Source organism: Tachysurus fulvidraco, chromosome 15, assembly GCF_022655615.1.
Source record: "Tachysurus fulvidraco isolate hzauxx_2018 chromosome 15, HZAU_PFXX_2.0, whole genome shotgun sequence".
NCBI classification, from domain to species: domain Eukaryota; kingdom Metazoa; phylum Chordata; class Actinopteri; order Siluriformes; family Bagridae; genus Tachysurus; species Tachysurus fulvidraco.
Window position 1 is genome coordinate 12,210,880 of NC_062532.1, and position 25,468 is coordinate 12,236,347.

At 39.7% G+C, this 25,468-nt stretch overlaps 1 protein-coding gene across 5 annotated transcripts in view; it reads right to left on the reverse strand.

Annotated features, from left to right (window-relative positions):
* bptf (bromodomain PHD finger transcription factor) overlaps positions 1-20,653 on the reverse strand; it is a 29,854-nt gene extending 9,201 nt beyond the window's left edge. For 2 of the 5 annotated variants that reach the window (XM_027141336.2, XM_047800538.1), the window contains exons 1-20: positions 19,932-20,653; positions 17,568-18,393; positions 16,204-16,424; positions 11,481-11,681; positions 11,195-11,335; positions 8,864-9,049; positions 8,156-8,301; positions 7,583-7,920; positions 7,091-7,222; positions 6,634-6,763; positions 6,235-6,370; positions 5,310-5,555; positions 3,317-5,159; positions 3,033-3,157; positions 2,788-2,916; positions 2,455-2,605; positions 2,150-2,270; positions 1,374-1,608; positions 703-873; positions 133-269 (exon numbers count right to left, since the gene is read on the reverse strand). In XM_027141336.2, the coding sequence (XP_026997137.2) occupies positions 133-269; positions 703-873; positions 1,374-1,608; positions 2,150-2,270; positions 2,455-2,605; positions 2,788-2,916; positions 3,033-3,157; positions 3,317-5,159; positions 5,310-5,555; positions 6,235-6,370; positions 6,634-6,763; positions 7,091-7,222; positions 7,583-7,920; positions 8,156-8,301; positions 8,864-9,049; positions 11,195-11,335; positions 11,481-11,681; positions 16,204-16,424; positions 17,568-18,393; positions 19,932-20,394 (6,078 nt within the window). In that variant the 5' untranslated portion in view covers positions 20,395-20,653. The remainder of the gene's footprint in view (positions 1-132; positions 270-702; positions 874-1,373; positions 1,609-2,149; positions 2,271-2,454; positions 2,606-2,787; positions 2,917-3,032; positions 3,158-3,316; positions 5,160-5,309; positions 5,556-6,234; positions 6,371-6,633; positions 6,764-7,090; positions 7,223-7,582; positions 7,921-8,155; positions 8,302-8,863; positions 9,050-11,194; positions 11,336-11,480; positions 11,682-16,203; positions 16,425-17,567; positions 18,394-19,931) is intronic. The other 3 variants (XM_047800537.1, XM_047800539.1, XM_047800540.1) reach the window with 3 other exon arrangements.
* Positions 20,654-25,468: the final 4,815 nt, after the last annotated feature.

Sequence of the window (25,468 nt, forward strand, 5' to 3'; positions counted from 1 at the left end):
AAAACAAAACGAATGAAATAAAAGCACAGTTCTTAGTTTGGCCATCGGTATTTCATCATCAGTAATATTAATATATTCTTAATAGAGTGAGGTTTAGCAACACATCCAAGGACTGCATAAAGTAAAGCATACTTGCTGTGTGGAGGTGCTGGTGTTGGGTCGGATGTTGACGCTGCCCGAACGGGACTGGAATGAGGAGAATGACTGAGGTGTGGCTGCTGTACTGGATGGAATGATGCCAAGAACCTTCTGCTGCACCTGGACAACACCTGGACAACACCAGAAAAAATATGGTTGACAGTGTGAAAATAAGGCATCATCTTTCCCTTTTCAAAATTCATAAAAACTTGGCAATCAACAATATTAGTCAATAGTTTATATCTTCATAATAGTATTCAAGCAGTTACAATCTTGAGTTTGAAGTCTTAACAAAACGACAACCCTACATACAGATTCAAACAAACCGAAAAAGGTTCAAATTCATATCTACTACAGAAAGTCTTGCTAATTGCTCCGGTCTATGACAATACCATGCAGTGCTTTTTTTCAGAGATCCTAGAAAAAACTAATGCTTAAAAACAATGACCCTGACACCCTGCTGCATCATCCATTGGTTGACAGGAGCTGCTCACGTGGCCGTGTTTGTGTGCGGGCAGGCCTAATTAAAGAAAGCATGCCAGTATGGGCAGAGGCCTGCCCTACCTCCTTGCGTAGTTGGCACATTCACTGTGACTATCTTGCTGTTGGCCGGCAGAGGCAGTTTGGCGGTAATGACATTGCCAGTCATCAAGCCTGACGCAGCAGCGATCTGGAACGTTTGCCCAGACGTGCTGACGCTACTCGCTGCCACTGTGGTAACGGAAGTAGTGGAGGCTGCAAGACACATGGCCAATGGTCACCTCCATAAAACAGCCACAGCAAAATTGGTGTGTGGCAGTGGTGCCCACAACCATCCAACCCAATTAATTTAACACAATATCTATCACAACTCGTTATAAACTCTAAAGTTTATTTCAGGCAGATACAATGATATTTTAGCATTTTCATTTGTAATTATTTTAGCTTATTCTCCAAATGTATTGTTACTGGATAAGTGGGCACCACTGATTTAGAACATATGCATTCTACCAACTCAAACAGCTTTGAGAGCATCCATGCAATTGACCAAAAAAACCAAAACAGAGAAGCAGAAATATAAAGCAAATATGAACTCTGTATACTGAAGATAAACACCAAAAGTCAAAGTGCAGCAAAACACAAATGCTGGTGTGACCTGATGGATCAAGACATCAATGTTCAAACAACCACCAATGGAAAAGCTTAATAAATGAACACATCAAAACGTTTTCCCTTTTAACCTCAAAATCACTGACCTGCATTGTTTTGGCCCTGCTTGACCCAGGAGGCAAAGGACTGCTGGAAGTTCTTGCCCTGCTGAAACTGCACTGGAGCACCTAACTTGGTGGCAAGCACCACTTTTGTCCCAGGGGTGACTGGACTGCTCAGAGAACCTACCACCACCTTCTGTGTGGATGATGCGGTGCTGGTAGGTGTGCTGCTTATGGATAGCGTTGTGGTTCCTCCAGTTTTCTGCTGCTCCAAACGTTTCTACAAAGTGATTATTCAGAAGCTTGGTGAGAATCCCTAACAAAACAGCACAGCTGAGTTACTGTCAATTTTCTATCAGAAATAACTGTACATTACATAATGTACAAATATTATACTACACAATACCTAAACATGCGAAAACAGTTCTGACATGGCTTTGATTGTATTGAATTTCAAACGCCATTTTCTGAGTTCCATATAAATGAATTAGGTACAATTGTAAAGAGTAGTTTTTTAAAAGCAGTTTAAAGTAGCAGAGTCCAACTGAAGATACGTGAAACCAAAGTGTACACAGAACTTTAAGAATACTCATAACACTGAAAATAAAAGCTAGAACTCTAAACATGGTCAACATTGTTCTGTTGCTTCCACACAGTTTGTCTAGGCAAAATACTTTTAATATAATTTCAGCTTAATAGTTTGGCATTTACAATGATTAATAATGGCTTTTAATTACAGTAAAATAGCACAATAGTGACATAATTAAAAAAAAATATATATATTTTTTTACAATTTGAAGTAATTATAAGCAATTTCCCACCTGCTGGGCTGCCAATCTCTGCTGCTTTAGTTGAGCTTCCAACTGAGCCTTGACCTCCTCAGCTGTCTTCTGCACACTAACCTTAGTTGGGTCTGCTGACTGTGCCTTTTCCCTCTCAACCCTGTAGAGAAATCAGTGATAAGTAACCAAAAAAAAAATAAAAACAAAAAACTAACACATTATTAATTAGAAAAAAAAAATTTAAACAATCCAATACATCTGTAATTGTATTACAGATACATTCCACAGATACATTCCACAGATGCATCAGTGGAGCTTCTCAGAGAACTGAAAAACAGCATTACCTTTCGGTAAAGGCTCGAATCTCCCAAAGTTCCAGGTCCTCCTCTGGCACCCATTTCTCAATGACAACTGGCCCCGTCTGCTTAGAGGGCTCTGGTTTCTTTGGCCGCAGAGCACTTGAGCGCAGACCCTTTCTTTGGGGTGTGGGGGTTTCTGAATGGAGGGAGAAAAAGAAGCTGTTTATATGAGGTGTTCACTACAAGATAAACAGATCAAATCATAACTTACAGCTTGCAGGTAAAAGGGCAATTCAGCAGCGAAACGTTGAGAACGGATATAATAATAAATAACTGACAGCAATCTTGTTCTTATATTTTACTCAGAGTCTGCATTACCTTTAGGAGTCTCAGGCACACCCAGGGGGCAAATAATTTTCCTGATGCAATACTCTGAGCGGATACCATATGGTCCTACGTCTCTTCGCTTAATAATCTCAGTTGTTGTTATCTCAGTGTCAGATGTTTCTGTTGATGAAGAAAAAAGAAACCAAGTACATTTTAATTTTTCTGTGGTTATCATAAAATGTTGATTTTTTTTTTTACCATTTTAAAATGTTAATATTTATTATTGGTGAACAAACCTGTGCGTGTGGTTCCAACGGCTGGAGAGGGCTTCACTGACATATCATCCCACCTGAGGCATGCCCAAAGCAGGCGTAACATCAGACTCACCCCAGCCAAAGACTTTACTGTCTGAAGCCGATACCTGTAAAAAGAGAAATTGGGCTTCTATAAAGAAACGTATTTTTCACACTTGCATAGTACACAGGTTACATCAGGGTTCGGAACATGTGATCTAATTGTATAAAAATAATTCATTAACTCTAAGCTGAGTTTAAGAAATATTTCATTTATAGATACAAACCTCCATGTGATTCCAAAAGTGGGCCTTGGGGATGGATATGGCCAGACATCTAATGCTGGCTTGGCGTTGTAATTAAAAATAGGCACCTCACGGATACCTGCTCGCCTCGCAAGCTTCTTTAGGTCGTCATTGGGGAGCACAAAAATGCTTTTCTTGCTGCTCTTTGTTACAAACTTGCGATATGAAGGCAGAGCCGTACCAGACCGGGTCTTCTTGCAGCGGGAGAACTTCAATAGCCGCACCCGGTCTCTGGTGGAGTACTCCTTACTCAGGGTGACTGAAGTCACAGAGGTACTTGAAGGTGCTGATTTAGCAGCTGTAAACATTGCTGTGACAATCGTCCTGCTCTGCTCTGTAACTTTTGCACCATGGCTTGGGTTTGTCACTTTGGTTACTGTGGTGGTACTTGTAGTGGAAAGAGTAGAGACGGAAATCATGGATTCCACTTTTGACTCAGATGTCAATGCTGAAGAATGTTTACTGTTAGTGGTACCATCAGGCAAGCCGGGTGTCTCAACAGTGTGTGATTCGGTCGCCACTGTAGTGGTAGAAGTGGTTATAGTGGTGACTTGGGTTATTGTGTTCTTGACCCCACTACTACTGTTAGTGCTGTTCTCAGCAACATCACTACTTAGGCTGGACTCCTCCGTTGACAGAATGGGTGACGAGCTGAGAGTTTTCATCTTGGCCTCTTCCGTCTCCATTGGTGATACCCTGGTACTGCTACTAAGTCCATCTGACTTTACGGTTTCTGCTGGGAAAAGCTGGGAGGGAGAAGAACCTATTGCAGACACTGTTTTGCCCTCAGTGTTACAATCTATTCTCGCAACCTTCTGAGAGGGCAGGTACTCCAAGTTTGACTTGTCCACAGCGGTCTCCTCAATAAGCTGAGCTTTGCTGTTCTGGCTGACTTGAGTCAGGTCACCGTTCATTAGTGATTTTATGGGATCCTTGGAGGGAAGTGTTTTTGTCTCCTCTTCTTCTCCCTGCTTTATTTCTTTTGAGTTGATATTATTGGTCAAATTTGTGGGCGGAGAGTCCACTGAACCATCTCTGCCATTGACATGCACTGGCAAGTTTGTTTCTTTACTTAAGCCATTCTTTTCCATGGAAGAACTGTTTTCAGTTGTATCCTTCTTCTCTGTAGCATCAAATTTCAGGCATGCCATTTTGCTGTTTGAGTTAAGGCTGCCTTCCAGATCTTTCCGAGAACCTCCATTAAGCTCTGCATTAGTTATTAACGTGCCATTCCCTGTTTTGTGCTCTGGTTCTGGTGCAACTTTCTGCTCTTTTTCTGCAAGAGATGCAACCGCTTCAGTCTTTATATTAGATCCCTGTCTGACATCAAGATTTTCAGTCTGTTCTGAAGAACCATGTGGCACCTTCTCATCTTGGTCAAAGTCAAGCTTTTGTACTACAGGATCTTTTTCCTTCACCAATGGGTTTACTGCCTGGTCAGACAGAACAGTTTTAGTAGCTTCGAAAGATGATCCTTCAGTTTTAAGCTCTTGGTTCAGAGACAGACTGGTCTTCTCCTGATCCTTTGTCCCATTTTCATTGGTGGGTTTTGAGTCAGCAACTTGCTTGAGCTTTTCCGGCCTCTGTCGCTCCTCCAAAGCAAACTGCTTGACCCGCCGCTCCAAAAGACCATCGAGCTTTGAGCCTTTACCCTTCTTTTTGTAAGCTGTGCGAAGTATAAATCCCTGGCTGACATTAACAACGTCATCTTCAAATGACACCCGAGACTGAATTGCTGCACATGCTTTGGACTCTTCACATTCTACAGATTCCCCTTTCACACACTGTTCATTCTTCAAAGGTGAGGGTGTGTTTTTAGTATTAACTGCAAACATTAGAAAAATGCAGAGTGAATATTAGCAAGTGTGATATGTTACAAAATATATTGTTTCTATATATTGCTCTACAACAAACCCACAAAACAATAGACTGAAAATCTTAAATTGACACACTGGAAAGGTCTCCATATCAATACCTTTTTCTTCATTGGGGCTAGTGAAGTCAGGGGTGCTTGTGTCAATCTTTTCCGATGCTTCAATTTTTCTAAGCTCATCACTCTCAGCCTCAGTCTTCTCATCTACCTCCATCTTTTCTCCCTTTTGTTCATCCTTCTTTGTGAGTGTTTGCTCCTTTTCAGGTGAGTGTTCCTTTGGGGTTTCAGGGATTGGGTTTTGGCAATTTTCTGGGCAGGATGTCTGACTTTCCTTGCCACTATTAGCTGCTTTAAAAAAAAAACCAGTTCAATAAACAAAGTAAGTTCAATTAAGTAGAAGACAAATTAAATTCCGCCTAAGCACTATATGCCTTTACTAAAATGTTTCTCCAACCTTTACTTATATCAGAATATATAAACACATGCATGTTAAAACTGTACAGTGAAAGTCCTGATCATTTGCAGAAAATAGGACAACTGGATATGCAAATGCTTGGGAAGAACCTCAGGTAAATTACTAATATGTGATATAAGCAAAACATAAAATTTTATATTTCTCTGTTTCAGCAGCAAAGAGTAAGAAAATGCAATTATATAAAAAGAACAGAGACGTAATATAATATAGAGTATATACAAAACAAAATGTAGAAAAAGAGACCACGGGTAGTAGTTACACTGAAAGACATATTGCACATAAGTAATACTGCATGTTTTTCAAAACTTCTGTTATTGCACATGTTTAAAATACTTTGTAATGCACACAATCAGTTGTGCATGTGCTATTAAGGTGGTGAAAGTGTGCACGTGAGCAGAACAAAAGGAGGAGGTGCACCATACAGTACTTTTCCCCCAAGTAGTGTGAGACTCTGTAGTATTAGAATCCTAAAATATGAAACATATATACAGTGCTATACGAACATGAATGAGTTATCGTGAAGTGTAAATAGATGGACACAACAATGCATACCTTCAAGTGCTTTTCGATAGTTGACATTTGTGTTTCCAGGTAATCTAGGGACAAAACGTGGGACGTGGGTTTTACTGACCCAGCTCCAGCCACCATAACCAGTCACTCTGTACTCCTCACCCTTCTGTTTCCACACCTAGTGCAAAATCATACAGGACATTAAAAAAAAAAACGTTTTTCACTTTACTGTAACAAAAACAGGCTTGAACGGAATGCTTCTTTTGAAAAAGAAAAAACAAAAACAAAAAAACAACAACAAATTAATGAACCTAAGTGAATTAATTATTAAATAAATAAACTGTATGCGCACACGTAAACCACACATGGTGTCCTTTTTTGGAACATAGCAATAAGTTTCCTTTTATTACACAATATAAATCATACCACAGTGGAAATTACCTGATGCTTAATGGGAAATGTGTATTTCACCCACGTCGCCTGCTGCATCGTCTCTTCATCCTCCAGCTTTTTCTCTTTCTTTTTCACCTTCTCTTTCTCCTCCCGCTCCATAGCGGTCATTCGATGGAGCCTAAGAAAGGATGAAAAGGGAAGTGACAAAATGATAATGGGAATGGAAAGAGCAAAGGTGACTCTGCAAATTGCTTAAACAGCAACATCTGACCTTAAACATTGCACCAGTGCAATGTCTGGGGCAAAAAAAAATGCTGAAATAGAAATGATTAACACAGGACAACAAAGCATTGAGTGTTCATCAATAAAGAAATTACAAGAAGGTACAAACATCCAGTAGAAAATTCATTCAGTACAGCATATTAGTAGTCCTCAAGATTTAGAGCATAGAAGCTTATTTTCATTTAATCTGTGTTTCGAAGATAAAATGAATCTGCTTACTGACCTTGTGTGACCTAGAGAATCCTTCCATATCGGGAGCATGACTACTGGTTTGATTGCACACTCCAGAATAGCCAAAGCCAAGGCAAATTCTCTCGCTTTGCTGCACATCTGGACCGCCTTAATCCAGTTGGACCTGCAGCAAAAGAATGCATTGTGAAAACAGAGGATATGAATGTTAAGCTGCAGAGATTCTGTCTAGAACTGTGCTCCCATTACATACATTACCTGTGACTGTTAGTGTCACCTACATGTGATTGTAAGTAATTAATAATAATGATAGTTACACTAAAAACAATAAAAAAAATCCTGAACAGGTTCCAAGAACAACAGCTCATCTAGTTTTAGATACAATATAGACATGCTAATCGCATACAGAAATGTCTGCACTGGTATGTTTGTGTACGAGTTTCTGGGAAGAAACCCTGGGAACGATCTCAACACATGGCTCAAACATACTATCTTTTTTTTGAGAGGACATGTCTAGCTGTGCTACCTGTGTGATGCCCAGTTGGGATGCAGGAAGGGTGCAGGGATATTGTTCTCCAGCTGGATGATAGTAAGCCTCAGTGTGGATATGGTCAGCATTTTGGAGCCGTGCACTGAGCCATTCCACTTGAACTCGCCGGCGGGTGTCATACAGAACTTATGCGAAAGGTGCCTTCGTTTGTCGTGGTCCTCACGGTGCTGGTGTTTATTAAGTGCCAGAGCATTTGTGCTGTACTGGTTATGGTAGACGCGGAATTTGCCCTCTTGGCCAAGCTTGAAGTAACCGCTGCTGGAGCTGGTCTTTAGGCCTAGGTCTTTCCTGACCAAGCTTGACAGCAGAGGAGTCTAATGAAAGAATCACAGCATCTGATCATTTATATGTAGGAAAATGTTGTGATATTCTCTAAAATGCAGTATCTTAAATGTCAAGAGACTAAATAATAAAGAATTAAACTATGTTTTTATCATTTTAGACACGTCTCTTTGGATCTTGACAGATCTATAAAAGTAATGTTCATTCTCTGGGCCAAAAAACAAACAAACAAAAAAACAAAACAAAAACACAAACACTTGATTTTACCTCTTTAAGTGCTTTGCTGTCCTGTGAGCTAGCATCTTTGTCCTGCATGACCTTGCGCTGGCTTAATTTGCTGTCCGGGTTTCGCAGACGTGTCACCATACGTGTTGCTGAACCCGTCTTTCCATCACCATTTCCTTTACCCTCACCTGCCACATACACACTAGTCAAATGGTGCTAAAACACTAAATACTGTAACTGATGTCAAATTAGAAAGATCTTTGCCCTTTTGTTGACATGAAAACATTTATCTAGTAAAGAGAATGAAGGCCACAGGACTGGATGGAAATCCCTCATAGCATTTAAAAATGAAAGCAGACAAAGGAATTCAAAGGAATCCACAATAAATGCTCAGGCTTGGGGACCTGTCCCATTACAATTTGATTAACACTGGTGAGTTACAGGATCTTTAAATAATTTTGACTTTTCATTTGAAAAGCCAAACTGTGATTAAAAAAAAAAATCAAATCAAATAAATAAATAAATAGCCAAACAGTGAAATGAGACTACTCCGAACACAGCTAATTCAGAGAAATTATACTTTCACAAGCATCATTTTATATTGGCTTAGTTAATATGTAGTTCAAATAGCTGAATAAAATATTTAGCTTGCTTTCTAATGAAGAGAAAAACAGCTGATTGAAATCAGGATTTCTGGTCCATGATTTATGTAGTAGGTATATGACGTGTTATATGTCTTGCTTCATGTACCAGCATCATCCTGGCTGTTAATGGAGGATTGAGAGGAGCGGTCTATGAGGTCGGGCTCCTCAGGAGCCCTCAAGCATTCAGAAATAGAGAAGTGACTGCTGCAGCTGTTCTCATCCGCAACCTGCGGTGCCTCGCTTTCCAGGACGGGCTCTCCACTGCCTCCGAAACCCGACTCGGAGCTTTTTTCTGAGGCACACAAAACAGAACACATTCCTGTTTCTCATTCATAATCAGAGCATAACCTTTCTTTCTTTCTTTTTTTTTTTTAGATGGAATAGTTAATTTAAATGTAAAACAGTTCAATATATACAGTATATACACATATACACACAGTGGATATAAAAAAGTGTACACACCCCAATTATAATTGCAAGCTTTTATAACAAAAGGTAGTCAATATAAATCCTGTAAGATCCTTTTTCAGCTTTATTGTGGAAGCTATTTATTCTGCAAGCTATCTATTAAAGCAAAAAACAATAAGAATAAAAGATAAAAAAAGAAAAAAGGTACAATAAGTGAGCACACCACAAAAATAAATACATAAATGGAGCACCTTTAGATTTGATCACAGCATTTGATTATTTTCTGTAAAAGTCGTTCATGCTGATCATGATCAAGTCATTATTCTCTCCACCCTGATTAAAGCCACCTTCAGCTCAGCAGCCTTAAAGCATGATGCTGCCACCTTCGTGCTTCAATGTGCTGATAGTGTTCTTTTAAAGATGTGCTGTGTTTTTATGGGCAAAACGGCTTTGGTTTCATCAGACTGTAACATTATTCCACATGGTTTTTGGGATTGGGCGCATTTTTTGCAAACTTTAGCCTGGCTTGGGTGTATTTATTTATTTATGGTTAAAAAAGCTTTTGTACTGCCACTTTCCCTTGTAGCCCAGACATATGAAGAATTTGTGAGATTGCTGTCACATGTTAAGTGCAACCAGTACTTGTCAAATTGCTGCAGAGATTCTTTTAATGTTGCTGTTGGCCTCTTGGCAGCCCCCTGACCAGTTTTCTCTTGGTCATCTTATCAGTTCTAGGGGGCTTTCCTGTTCTTAGGAATTTGACTGCCATAGTTTTATAATGTGTTGATTATCGTCTTTACAGTGTTCCATGGTATATTCAGAGTCTATGTTGTTTTTTGTAACCATCTCCTAATTCATATTTTTCAACAATGAGTTCCTGTACTGTATTGTAAGCTCTGTGTGCCTTTCCACTCAGGTGTTACCAAGAAGAGTGTTTTTTTATCAATCACATTAGTTGGTAGAAGGGATGTACTAATTAGTATTTAACATGAGTTTGACTGTAATTGGTTGATTCTGAACACTGCAACATTCATAATTAATAGATAAAAAATAAATAGATAGGTAGATAGATAGGTTTTAAAAGGGTGTGCACAGTTATGGAACATTTTTTATTTCCCCTAAAATATGATATAATGTTTAATTTATATATATATATATATATATATATATATATATATATATATATATATATATATATATATATATGCATGCATCATAACAAGACCAAACATTTTCTCGAATCAATAGGAAGCACAAATGAGAGAAAGAATGCAAGCACACATTACAATTAGGCTTCAGTGATGCATTAAAAAAACTACCACAATCTACACCAAACACCCGAGCACATCCCAAGTTATGCACTTGCAGGGAGGAAAGCATGCCAGCAAATCTCTGTTAAAGCTCAGAGCAAAGATGGCACCAGGCCAGTGCTTCTCTATAGCACTATTGTCAAGCAGAGGTAGCTGGAAGAAGCTGATTCTCTACTGCATCAAAAAAAGGCTACACACACACAGCACCGGTGGACTCAGCTCTCAGCCTGGCTGAAATAGAGTTAGTGCAACAGTGATGCTAGCCTTGGCCCTAAAACGGTCGAAAGGGTGCCAAATCCCATGCCATGAGGCTTAAGCAATGCATGCAGCCAGACTGATTGTACTGAATAAATGAAGTAGAGATTTGGAGAGTTATGCAAGCAAGAAGCAGATCAAGATGCAGGCCAAAAACAGATGCTTTTTACTGTCTCGTGGACTTTGTGAGACAGGAGCGCACACAAACTGCATCAGAAAAGCATGCAAAGCAATGTTATGAGAAAATGAAACTGAGCACTGATTTTGATTAAGCTGCAGAGAGTATAAGCAAGTATGAGGGTGGATTAAACAAAGGCAGAATAAACACTGCAGCAAACCAAATGCTTAAATCTGACGAGAAGCTGGAAACAACATGTAGCAATGTCTCAACAGTGGAGCATCAGGATGATCCAATCTCATAAAAGCACAATCAGCGATGAATCAAAATGACTCCGCTTCTATACCTGCCCATCCCCTCTGTGCCCCTTCACAAGGGTCTTCTGCAGTGGATGTAGACGGAGGGTCGGTTTTAGACGGCCCAGAAGAGTCAGCCTGAGGGCGCTCACACACACTGTTACTCTCTTCACCAGCAGGAGGAGCTGGGGCTATGGAACAGGCACAACACACAAATATCCATTCCAGCTCACCTTACAGACCAAATCAGGCAGGATCCATTTCATCTCACTGTTAAGCTAGAGGTGAGGTGCTGCCCCATGAGTATCACACGGACACACTGACGCTTGGTCTTACCGTCAGCCGCAAGCTTGTCACTGGCAGAATTCCCGTCTTCAGAGTCCGGTCGTGAAGAGGACAGTTCGGTGATAGAGGAGACTGGGTTATCACCTTCGAATCCTTCATTGACCTTTGACCCAAGGCTGTCATGTTCTGCAGCTTTCTGCTTTTCCTCATTGAGTTCTGACTGACGAGCCTTCTGCTTTTCCAGGATCTCATCTGAAGGGGGGAAAAAACCCACAAATTTTTATTGGGATGCCCGTTGCTCTGGACAAAGCATGCTACACTGCAGCTTTGCTAAAAAGAACAAGGCTTTGTTGCACCTCTAGCCAATAAAAAAAAGGCTAAAAAGATCTTTTGTTTTTCTTGTGTGCAGATATATAAGCACATGAATGAGACATACATCTGTCTAAACAGGCCAGTGTACTGACATCCTGAATGTACACATCGACAGATTTCTCACAAATATCTAGACTACAGCTTTCATTTCTTTTTAATCATATTTTGTTATGCAACCTAACCAAGGACTAAACTGATTTAACATCCGAATCGCTGCAGTTCATTTAGGCAGGTACGAACGCAGAAATAGCGATGAGAAAACAAAGCACGTGAATCCAAGCGATCCTTAATGCCTGTAGGACACTACACAACCTTCAAAGCCTTAGAAATACTGTACGCAGGACTCAGCTTTACACTCAGCTTCACTCATTGGCCACATGTCTTTGAGCGCATTTCCTAAACTGCTTCTCGATTGGTCAGAATAAACGTGCGGGAAATTCCAACGAAGTAAACAAAAAGAGGAAAATACAGGAAAATACAGCATACAGTACACCATGGAGAGACGACTGCGCGCTGCAATTAAGTTTGTGGTTGTAATCTACTACATCACTCGTATACACCATTCTACGCAAAGTCTTAATTTTCAGAATGAAGCGTGGATGCGGCTTGAAAATATCATTTTAACACACTGCAAATGGTGAATACGCATCGCAAGACACTTCAGGAGGCAGCGAGCATTACTTTTGCGTAACCGTGACATGCTCATCTTCCGAAAATATTGCCAACGACCCACTACGGCAGCTGGTTTAGTCCAAAATGCGCAATACTTTTTGCAGTTAGGTCTATTCGATCTCGGCCCGTGTTCTCTCCCCACAAAAACGAACCGTACCAGAGTTCGTTTGAAAGCGCTTGTTTGGTCTGCTTTTGGTGCGCACCAGAGTTCAATTGCTACATTCTCACCTGCCCAAACGAACCGCACCAAATGAACAATCAAACTCAGGTACGATTCAACCGAACTAAACAAGGCAGGTGTGAAAGCACCCTTAGATCTGGGTAGGACGTTCCCAAGAAACACAAGAAAATATACTTTTTTATATATATATATATATATAGAAAAAATAATTTATCAAATAGCTCACAACACACACAGTGGCAAAGCTCCTAATTAGTCTTAGTCAGGAAATCAGCGTTAAGATCAAGTAGTGTGCATTCAGCATAAAGGGTTTGGCTGCAGTAAGAATATGATGTGAATCAGCCCAACTGCAGGAAATGCACATGCACACCCAAACAAGCTGTGTGCATTGAACTGAGGATCTTCATTTAGCCTTAAACTCAAGCTGATAGACTTTTAAGCACTACTGGATTATGAAGTTCTATTAAAACACGCACACCTGACCTTCTCCTTTCTTCCAGACTGAACACCAATCTTTGCTCGAGCAAAATAACAGCACTAAATAACCTCTCCATCTGTGTTAGTAAAACCTACGGAACAGCCTAATGCATTTTATAGAAAGCAAAAAGGTGCGCGCTTTTATTTCGGTTGCAGATACCATACAAGCTGGAGAAGCTTACAAAATTATGATTAACGCCATCCTTTTTTTTTTTGATGTAGCATCTCTCAGCCGACCTCTACAGGAGGAGTTTCCCTCCTACACACAACAGGCTGCTTCCAAGCCTCCGTGACTATAAATAGCTGTGGGATAATATACCCCAATGGTACAGTGGTATGTGTAGTATCATCAAATTTATAAACATTTATAAAAGATTCCACTGTTGGGTATTATCACAAACTTATAATCCAGAGAACAAAACAAAAAAACAAAATAAACTTGACAGTGAAGATTACTTGACAGCGACGTGGCCAAAAATCTGCTGGCGATGCAGCCACATGCTCCGTGCTTTAACACTTGGTAACAGTTGCCTATTTGAAATTGGCACAACCAAAAGAAACAGATTTCACTACAGATTTCTTCTGGCATTTAACGTATGGCTTATCATTAGTAAATACACACACGAAAACAGAATGAACTGACAAACAGTCTAGATACTTCGACGCCAGTGCTGCTGGACTCTTGGTCATCCTCTGAACAATATAAAGACAAAACTAACAGGTATGCAGTAAACTGAAACTTCGGGCTTCTAATGTGACAAGCTGACAAGACACCAAAGAAGTCAATCTCTCAAGTGCGAACTGGAGCAATGCCGAGACATTATATTCCGTATAAAGCTTCAACCTAATATAAAAACCCGAGCTGCTTCATAATAAGGTGAAACATTAAAAAGGATCATTGTTCAAACAAATAACTTTTATTATTTCTAGCTATGTTTGTCTTACATGTCATTATATTTAAAGAATTCTAGCAAAAGATTTAAGAAATGCCTTTGCTAACATCATCTCTCCTCTCACCCCCCCCAAACCCCCCCCCCCCATTTCCAGAAACAAAGAAGTAATTTTGTTCTGGTGTCAATTTGCAAGACGTTAACTCAAAGATAAAAATCAGTAATTCCTGCCTGCATGTGCACCAACTTCCTAAGTAATGTTTTTTTTTTTAACCCTTCTTAGTTTCGCTACCAGTTTCTGTTCATGTCAAGAGCAGATACCAAACAAGGCACTATCAAACAAATCTCTCCTACAGTCTGCACCTCTATATGCCATATATATTTGGGTTCATGTTACCACTAGGTCCTTTACATGTAAAAGACAGATGTGAAATAACACACAGCTCACGTGCACTGGAGTGCTCTTTACTTCTTACATTGGTCACCAGTGACTAAAAGAAAATGCCGGTCTGTTGGCTGGCACCATGTCCTTAACAAGCACATCAGTGTTGGCTTCTCACAGAACCACACACACACACACACACACACACACGCACCATATGCTGTCAAAAGGCATCTCTGGTGTATTTCTAACCTCAAACCCTTCTCAGCTCACCCTGCCAGCCTCTAGAGTGAGAAGGTGCTTCTGGAGGTTTGTAAGGAAACACTTGTGTGCAACATCAAACGCACAACAGAACAAGTCCCCTGAGCAAGAGCAAACTTAGTTTTACGTACTACTTCTAATTAGTGGAAACACAGTGCTGCTCCCTATGAGATGTTCACACCTATACGAATAGTTTTCCTTTTCTGGGTAAAAAAAAATCTGGTCAGTACGAACAGAATTTTTTGAAAATATCTCTCTCGTTCAACATAAAAACATTTCTGAATCCGCTCACATGAGCGCACCAGACATTTATCCAGTTCTATCTGTAGATGTCTGCAAAACTAAATCTTTTGAGAAAAACACTGAAGGAAATAAGGAAAAACATCAGGACAGTCAAAAGTGTTCATTAATTGATCTGCAGGCCATCCTTAAAATTATTTTGGTTTCCAGTAACAGTAAAAAAAAAAAAAAAAGAGTTTCAATGTAAAAAGAGTACAATTTTGGTTATGGTGATTGTGTAGGTATGACTTTAAACAAATTAGAGTATCGTGACGTCACTGACTGGGTCTTCAACCCGTGCCATCGGGCGCATCATTGCAAACCTTATTTTGATGCTGGACAGTTTTTCCAGAACTTCGTGCCAAGTTAAAGTGGTGTCAAGCTGTTTTAATGAATTTTTTAGATGTATTATGGTGCCCGAACCCGTTAATATTATTTTATTGTTTTTGTATTAGTTGTTTGAAGAGTCGGTCGGACTTAAAGCAATAAACAAACAAACAAACAAACAAACGAGTCGGTCCTAAATTGACAGGGTGGGTCGGGTTACGGCAATATTTTTAAGGATGGCCTCAGTAACTGCTTTATCCTGGTCAAAAGATAAAGCTGACTAAAAGCTCCAAAATGGAAAATGACAAATAAGTATTTTGTGTGGTCTGAAGATGAGGAGAAACTACAGTCAAGATTGATATCAGGGTTTTAACAGACGCAGTTCCCAGTTTAAAACTTCACTACCTTAGAGGGTTCGTCAAAAAGTTTCTTTTAAGTGCAGGGCAAAACTCAGAACATTTGAAATTTCAGGTTTTAGACATTTCAAAAATATCTGAACATTCCACATAAAGAAAAACTCAGAGCATAGGACAGATACAACCATTATTATAATGACTTCTAATAGCTTGCGATGCTTTAAGTTACATCAGAAACTAAAGAGGTCCATAAACATTCCACTCCAAAGGTAACTATAAATATATAAAAAGTATGCCATTATGTTTTAAGGAATAAAAATGAAATCGTTGGTAGTACAAGAGGAACAAAACACTTGAGGACATTCTGAGATTAATTTTCCTGTTATCTTTTATTTCTTATTTACATGGTTCGCTAAATGCACAGAACGAAATCGTTTAATGGCCATAGACAAAACCTGTCAAAATCCCACAGTACTATAAAATTACAGGATTAAACGTTCATATATTACGTGTGTTCTTGAAATCATAAAGAATAACTAGCAAGCTTCCTTGCACTGCTGATGTTCCTGTTGCTTACCGTTGATGACAGTGAGGTAGGCCTTGTTGTTGCCACGAGCCTTGTTGGTGAGGTCCTCAGTAATGTCCATGTGCAAGTGAATCTCCTCTTTCAGCTCCTCCAACATAGCACAGAGGTCATTCTCCCAGAACTCCTTATCCACAACCTTGATCAGCTCACTCAGCTGCACCTTAGTGCTGTAGTACCAGATCCTCTTCCCTTCCACATCACCATCTTCCTCCCTGATACAATAACAGACAGAGCTTTGGTTAATCTGTGCAATTTAGATTAGATCAGGAAATTACATGTGAACAGAAAATGATGTGATTCTAAAAATGGTTTTGACGTTCCACTGGATCCTAAAGACCATTCCTTAAATATCATGACTCAATATTTCTGCATGTTCATGTATCCAACACAAAGATGATCTTAAGTATTCTCCACAGATAAAAGACTTTTAAAGCCCCACAAAAAGCTTCTTTTCCATGCCTACTTTAATTAGAAGGCATTTGAACAAAAGATACTCTGCCATTAAAGCAGCACTGTAATTAAAATGTCTGTATATATCTTGCACAGATTTCAGAGGAAATTTGTTATGCCTTTTCAAAACAGAAAAAAATAGTCACTTAAAAAAAAAAAAAAGAAAAGATAAACAATCAACGTGTCCGGGTAATTTCACTGTTTATCCCAAAGAGCAGATAAACAGATGCTGGTACAAAATTCAAAACCAAACAGTGCAACTGAAATAAGCATGTACAAGCTTTTGGGAAACACATGACCTAAACAATACGCTGTACACTGTATCCTAATGCCGTTTTAGACAAAGCTCACCAAGATATTTAGAAATATGAATGTTCTTGCTGTTTAAAACAATATGGATACATGAGAATTATTGATGTGGTTTCAGTTTAAATCTCATTTGATGTAGAATGGAGTTTACACATCCACTTATGTGCAAGATACTCCAGAAGGCGGCTCACTGATAGCAGCTACTTCAGCACATGATTCTAATCTTTTCAGACAAAACACTTCTCCCTGGCTAAACAAAATAAAAATACATTAAATAAAAGATTCATCTGTGTTTAGCTCCGAATCATAATACTAATAATCAGGACCTAGTGTCTTATCTTCCAGACCGCTCTGCATGCGATGAACTCTTCCATTCAGAAGGCAGTATAAAACCTAGACCTGCATGAATAGATTGGCTGAATATGTTCAAAGAGCTTCAGTACAGCTACCTTTTTCTAAAAATCACATCCAAAACATAATCCAAAACAACTGGATATGCATGCGACTTGCTAGTGAGTTATTGGTGTTCTATTCAAAGATATGGAATGCTGCAAATTATGTAAGACGATTAAAAAAATAAGAGATATATAACTCACACAATAACTCTGCGATTGAGGAACCAGTACTTCCGTTGGTGACGGTCATAGCCAATGGGTTCCTGCCGCAGGTACGGGCGGCTCCTCTGAGCCTCAGTGATGCAGTCGCTGACCCCGGGCACTCGATGTGCTACACATATCTCACACTGCCACTCATCCTCAGGCACAGCCTCCAGAGGTGGCCGCACGCACTCCAGATGGTAGACAGCAGAGCATGTTTCACAGCAGAGGAGGTCACCGAGACGGTGGCAGGCGCGGCAGTGGTCGTCATACTGCACGGCTCCTTCGCTCATCAGCTCTTCACGGGCCATATTAGTGGTGAGAAAGCGGTCCACAAGAAACTGCAGCACCTTCACCTTGCTTTCCAGCGGGCCATAGGGGTACTCGTCAACCTCCAGGTGTCCAAGTGCAGCGCCACCATATTCGGGTTCACTCTCGCAGTACGCTCGCACCACCTCAGGCCACGTCATGCCGTCCACAAAGTACAGAGTAGAGTTGACGCTGTCCTTGAGGTCAGCTGGCCCAAATGTGGTGTTGGAGGAGTCCTCCTCACGCAAGATAGCCTTCAACAACGCTATGTGTGTCTCAGCCAGAAGTGCGCACTGCTCCTGGCCTGCCAGCGCTGCGCAGAAGTCCTCAAAGCGAAAGGGCGAGAGGCGTAACACTGTGCTGAAAGAGCGCAGCACCTCGTACACGGCTGAGGCATTCAGCAGCTGCTCGGGAGGGATGAGCAGGTCCTCTGAGGACTTGGGCAGCTCCAGTGGAGGGATCTCTTTCTGTTCTAAGACAGGAGACGGTGGCCGACGGGCACGTCGTCTCCTCCGGCCTAGTAAAAAACAAGCACAAACGTAGTAAAGACAATCCTCTAGATTTTGAAGCATGTATCTATGTTAATCTGTAAATCTGGTCATTAAACTCAAGTCAAGATCGGATATGGCAAACTTATTAATTTACAATCACTGCCAAATGTGTCTGAAGTTGACCAAAACCACAGGGTAAGAAGCAAAAGATATGAGGGGGGAAAAAACGAATTAAAGAGAAAAATCACAATTTTGTGTGGAGTTTTTTTTGTTTTGTTTCTGCAGCAGTGATTCATGTGCATTATAGCAGTGTATTAGAAAGCTGACAAATATGACTCTGAGAAGCTGATGCATTACACTTATATACCAATTTATAACGTGTCAGAGCTCCTGAAGTGCAGGAAAAAAAAAGACTTAAAACTGTATAAATAGTGCCTGTGCGTTAATAAATATAAATAAACCTTATTATATGAATGCAATACGGACTCAAGACAACAAATGGACACAATAGTTAGAAAAGTACATCATATGAGCGCAGTAAGAAAGAAAAAAAATTACATGCAAACATTTTTCCAGATAAATATCTACATTGACTTTCATCTATAACTTTGGTCAGGTCAGGGAGATATCGGCAGTCCCTCGATGTGAAACTCCCTCCATGTGTGAGGTGAAGCGCTACTGGCGCTCGTTTTCAAAACAATCCAACACATGGGATCCTGTCATTAGCCTGAATAGCTTGTTAGCAACTTAGCTAATGAAGAACAGCCAGGTTTAGCTACACTGGTGCCTGTTCGCTTCAAGACTCGTGAATATGAAAATGTTTACTCGGTCAAAACCCGTTAAACGTTGTGAAAGCAGAAGGTAAAACAGGTAAAGCCGTTGTGTGTTTTAAACCCTACAGGAACACAGAGACAGCTAGCAAACCGGTCGGCTAACAAGAACGCAATTTTTAATATTTCACATAATCAGGTTTCTATCTAACTTCAGCTCAAATCATTATAAACACAATACAATCTTTAAAGCTGAACCACGACAGAACTGATGCAAAAAAACAAACCAAAAAAGCGGTAATATGTGAATTATTTGGCTGGTTCAGAAAATAAATTCCATCGTATTTAGGCTGAAGTTGATTGTTAGCATTCGTGCTAACGCCAAGCACTTGGGGCTGAAACATGCTAAGTTTACTCAGCTAACACAACAAGCTAGCGCCGCTCTCCTTTCTGTTGTATTGTGTATTAATGTCGATGTTATGAATGACGATGAGTGAATAATACTGTTATAATCAAACATCTGTTCTCTGAGCCACTGGTCAAAAAATAAACACACGTACACGACTCGGATAGCTAGCCTTAAGACACTGTGCTAAAAGTTAGGCCTGTCTTTTCTTAGCACGTAGCTACTCCATTTTGAGCGACCTGGTGAACACTTTATAAGATTGAATATGAATTAAAAAAAAGAGGTGAATAAAAAGATGAGGTTGGAATTTTGCCTTCTGCAGGATTGTGATCAGGACGTGAGTGCGTGAACTTGGGATAGTTGTTTAGCTCATTAGCTACAGTGATACCTGGAGTGCTGCCGTGGCTGCTCTCGGTGCAGTAGCTGGCATCGTCCTCCTCCTCCTCCTCGGGCAGCTCGAGGTAGTCCGACTCGTTGTCGATGACCTCATCTTCTTCCTCCGTGAGAGGCTCTTCTTCCATGAAGTCATCTTCCTCCGAGGCTAAACTCACCGCATCCTCCTCTTCCTCGCTCTCGTGGTCGTCGTAAACCACAGCGCTAGCGGAGCTCCGTCTCCCCCTACCTCGTCCAGCTCCTCTGCCCCTGCCTCTACCCCGCGATGCCGAGGATCCAGCTTTCCTCTTGCCGCGCGATGAATGAGGGTTTCCCCGCTTGGGTGTCACAAATTCGTCGTCGCTGCCACCTCTTCCCTTCGCCTTTAATCCTTTCCGTGGTCTGAGACCGCGCACCGGCCCTGGAGAAGGCTCCTGCATCAGCAGGGTTTTGGGCGGCCTGCCTCTTCTCCCCCTCATTACACATAGAAAAACCTATTCTTTTCTTTTTCAGTCCTAGCGCGCACCGGAAGTGCAGAAAACTCGGATTTTCAAGCACCGACGGAAAGCTGAACTCGCAGAAACACGGATACAGTAGTTCACCGACGCCACAGACACGGTTAACGCGAGAAAGCTCAAAGCGAATGGCCGGCGTCCCGCTTCGGGTCGCTCGCAGTCGCCATGTTGCTTCCTCTCTCTCTCCGTGTACTCCAAACACAGCGGGCCGCGAGCCCAGGTCACGTGACCCCATGAGCGCTCACTACATTCATCGCTCTTCCACAGTGATAGATACAATAACTTTACTGAGCATCTCATAGCTTTGTCATGTTTGTGCAATTTCACTCTAAATTTACTTCTTTATCGCTGAATCTTCATACTTCTTTGAAAAAATAAAGACAGGACTGAAGGCCTGTTTATTATAAAGATACTTTTTATTTATCTTTTGAATGTTTATGATGATGATGATAATAATAACAACAATAATAACAATAACAACAACAATAATAATAATAGTAATTATTATTATTGCTGTTATTGTTATTATTGTTACTGTTGTTGTTGTTCAATATACACCACACCAGAAAATCAATATTTTTTATATCACTTTTGGAATAAGGGCATTTGGTCCTTAATTCGTATATGAAATGCATATAGCAACTTAATATACTTTATAAAACTTTCTAACTCTTAAAGGAAACAATACAAAATGGCCATTATATCTTGTAGCAAAGGTATATCTATTCAGTGGCTACATCAGATACACCAACTCAGTCGAACAATTTAAACAAGCAGAAAGAATTTAAGAACAGTGTATTAATTCTAGCCACCTGTATGTTTATTATACACTTACTGAGCACATTATTGGGAACGCCTGTACATCTACATTTTCATACAATAATCTAATCAGCCGATTGTGTGAAAGTAGTGAAATGCATACACTAAGGCATATATGGGTAAGATTAGGGTAAAGATCACATCAACCGACCGAATTTTCGGTTCCACTGACAAAAAAATGTGATCTCGGTGAATTAGACTGTAGCATGATTGTTGGTGTCAGATAGGTTGGTTTCTGTAACTGCTAATCTCTTGGGATCTTCACACACAACAGGCTCAAGAAATTACTCAAAATGGTGCAATATATAAATAAAAAAATGTCCATTGAGCAGCAGTTCTGTGGACAGAAACACCTTTGTTATGAGAAGGTCCAATGGAGAATGTCCACACTGTTTGAGGCTGACAGCAGGGCTACAACAACTCAGATAATCACTATAGAACTATAGTGAGCAGAAACGATGAGATGGTCAACATGCCAGATGAGCTACAATGGGGAAGACCACGTCGGGTTCTACTTCTTTCAGCCTTATGTGGTCTAGAATGGGAAATTCATAGCAAAGACAGATGACTGAAAAATCAGTAGGAATTTGTGGAGCAATCATGTCAATATGGACCTTCTACACAGCCCTAAACCACTGGACAGCATAAAGTGGAATTATGTCGAAATGTTGTTTGTTGACTACAGTTCAGTTTAACACCACAATCTCCTCCATGCTAAGCTCTGAGTTGGAGATGCTGGGACCTCATGGCAGGCATGTCTTAATGTCAGCGCTGGAGCTACCGTATGGTAGTGTCTAAATCCCCATGCTGTAATTATTGTACACTTACATCTGTGTGGTTACTAGCAACTCCACCGCCATTGTCAAGTTTGCTGACAACACTGTTGAGTTGATGAGAGAAAAAGCCTGGAGAACTGGTAATACTGTAATTGAACAATGTCTTCAGTGTACATATGCCATCAGTGTACATATATAACATATCGTGCAACGTTCTGAGACCAAATGCAGCTGTGCGCTAGACATATTTGTGCTATATTATTTTAAAACATAATCACTTGATATTAACATTCCTCTTGTGTTAGGGTCGGCACCGACATGTTCCTAGGTTTTAAATGCATAAAAGTAACACACACATTTGTTTATTAATTCAATGCTTTGTCAGGGACTTCTATCTAAACAAAAAAAATCTATTTCACTAAATTATAAAATTCACTGGTGAAAATTATGACCTTTGTGTTGTTAGGGTTGGTTTCGACCCAGTTCTAATATAAGATTATAAAACAATAATTAGTGCCAAAACTGAAATTATAAACACTCTGTCAGCTCTCTAACACTGTCAGCCAACAGCCCACTGACTCCCAGCTCCTCTCCCAACCCGTGAGCTTTAGTTAAGGGCTTTCCTCTTTGTCTGATTGTCACCTTGCTTAAACAAACAAAACAAATAAACAAGGAAGGACATGATCATATGGCATGCATAAGACTAATTCAGTTTAGAATTTTGAAAGTTTGCAGCATGCAAAAATGAGATTTACAACAAGCTAAGCTCTGGATCATATCTTTGCTGAAAATGAGGATGAGGACAAAGAACAGCATAGCGATATGGATGAGCAGATTTCTGAGAAGGAAGTCGATGTGGCGTATCAACCAGAAGACACAGACACATCTGATTAGTCTGATGCAGGGGTCACCAGTGCTGAAGCTGCTCCCGTTCCTGCTGAAACATTCAAATCCAAAAGTAGTAACATCTGTTGGAGCTCAGTACTTAAATGACAGGGCAGTTGCTGCAAATGTCATCAAAATGACCCCTGGGATCACAAGTATTGCTGTAACGAGAGTAAGTGACATCAAGACATGTCATCTGTTTATGTCACTGTCACAGAAAAAATGTCAAAATATGACAAACCTTGAAGGAAAAAAGTCCATGGCAACATGTGGAATGACATTGATGAGGAATGCCTGAATGCTTACTGTATATTGGTGTTCCTGTTCTTGCTGGAGTGTATAGCTCTGTACTCTGTACTCTGATAGTCTCTGGGACGCATCCACAGGCAGAAATATTTTCCGGGCAACAATGTCACTTCAGACCTTTTTAATAATATCAAGATAGCTCAGATTTGACAACAGAGATGCTACAGCAAAATCTGAAAAGCTTGCTCCCGTCAGGGATGTCTGAGAGAGACGGATGCAGCTCCTTTCACTGATGTTCAATCCACGGCCGGAGTTGACAGTAGATGAATGTTTTGTCCCTCTCCATGGAAAATGCCCCTTCTGGCAATGCATTCCCAGAAAGCCAGGCAAATACATCATAAAAAATCCAGGCAGCCTGTGATGCAAAAACCAGCTATGCGCGGAATATACAGATTTACACAGGCAAACCGTCATGTGCCATCTCTGAGAAAAATCAAGGAAAGCATGTAGTCCTCAATATGACTACTGAAATGCAGTTTTGTTTTTTTGTTTTTTTTTACCTGCTATGAACTTGGACAAGAACTTCTCAGGAAGAAACTTACCATGGTGGGCACAAAAAAAAAAAAAACCTGAGCTGCCCTCTGAAATTTTGCAGATGAAAGACAGAATTTAAAAATTTGCTTTTAAAGACACCACCACTGTTGTTTTATATTGTCCAAAGAAAATGTCTCTTACTTTTGTCCACTTTTCACAAAGATGCAGCTCATCAGGAAGTGACAAAAAGCCCATACTAATCCTGATAAAATAACTTGTGTGGGGAGACCCCACTGTAATAAACTATAATATATATGTGTGTGTGTGTATATATATATATATATATATACACACACACACACACACACACACACACACACAATACTATATATATATATATATGTGTGTGTTTATATATATATATATATATATATATATATATATATATATATATATATATATATATATATATTCATCTTTGTGAAAAGTGGACAAAAGACATTTTCTTATATATATAAATACTATAATAAAAACGCTTGCAACTAAACAATCAGGAGATGGCCAATTGTTGTGTTTTGTAACATCCTAGATGTGTCTGTATACAATGCATTTGTGTTGTGGACCCACATCCACCTAGAGTGGAACTCAACCAAAAAAACAAAAAACAAGCAGAGAATAGAAGAGGAGCTATAAAGTTCCCTTTTCAAGGTGCACGTTGAGTGAAGGGAACGGATCCCCCGGGAACCAGCCTCCACAGGCTGGGTCAGACAGCTGCAGAGTTCAACTAGCACTCCATCCATGCCATCAGCAACACAAAGAGCATTAGCGCCACCATCCTCCTCAGCCAGCCCTGCCTCAACATCAACCAGCACAGCCACAGCCACAACCCCACTAAGACCACCTGATTGTAAAAGAAATGTCAGGTCTTCCCTAGCAATAAGGACAGAAAGACAAACATATTGTTCTTCGACTTCAAAAATACCTTTACAAACAACACACTAAAAGTGTCACTTTTTTCCACACCTGCATCTAAACACACACATACACATTCATGTTCTTGCACACAAAGACTTTGTTTTTAGAACTTGTACCTGACTTCTATTGGTTTGATTTGCTTGATTTGGTTGTTGTTTGTTTGACCTTGCAAATCTAAATTTTGTATTTTTACATGTTCTGCCTTTCATTTTGTATTTGTTTCAAAGTTATATTTTTAAAAAATGAATAAATAAATAAATAGATAATACTAATAATAATAATAATAATAATAATAATAATAATAATAATAATAAAAATAATAATAATAATAATAATAATAATAATAATAATAATAATAATAATAATAATAATAATAATAATAATATATGGGTCAAAATTGACCCAAAACACCAAAGTTAATACTATAGTTATTAATATTGAAATAATATATTTTAAAAAATCAGTTTATTTAAGAGTTGTGTTCTAATACCCCTCAGTAATAGTCAGGTAACATGACAACCTTTTATTTATTTATATAATTCTCTTGAGGTTTATTTTACCAATTTTCTTTTATTGAAAACAAGAGGAATGCTGTCAAAAGAAATCCCAGGGGTCACAAAAAATATTAAAACCAATCTTTTCATGGATAAGAAAGCCTAACAAGGTAACCAAGAGGGAAGAAACAAATCAAACAATTTATTAAATAATCATAATAATAATATAATATAATCAAATAATATAATTAAATAACATATAATTGTTTTGAGGGATTTTTATGGCTGATTTAAGACACGGGTCAAAAC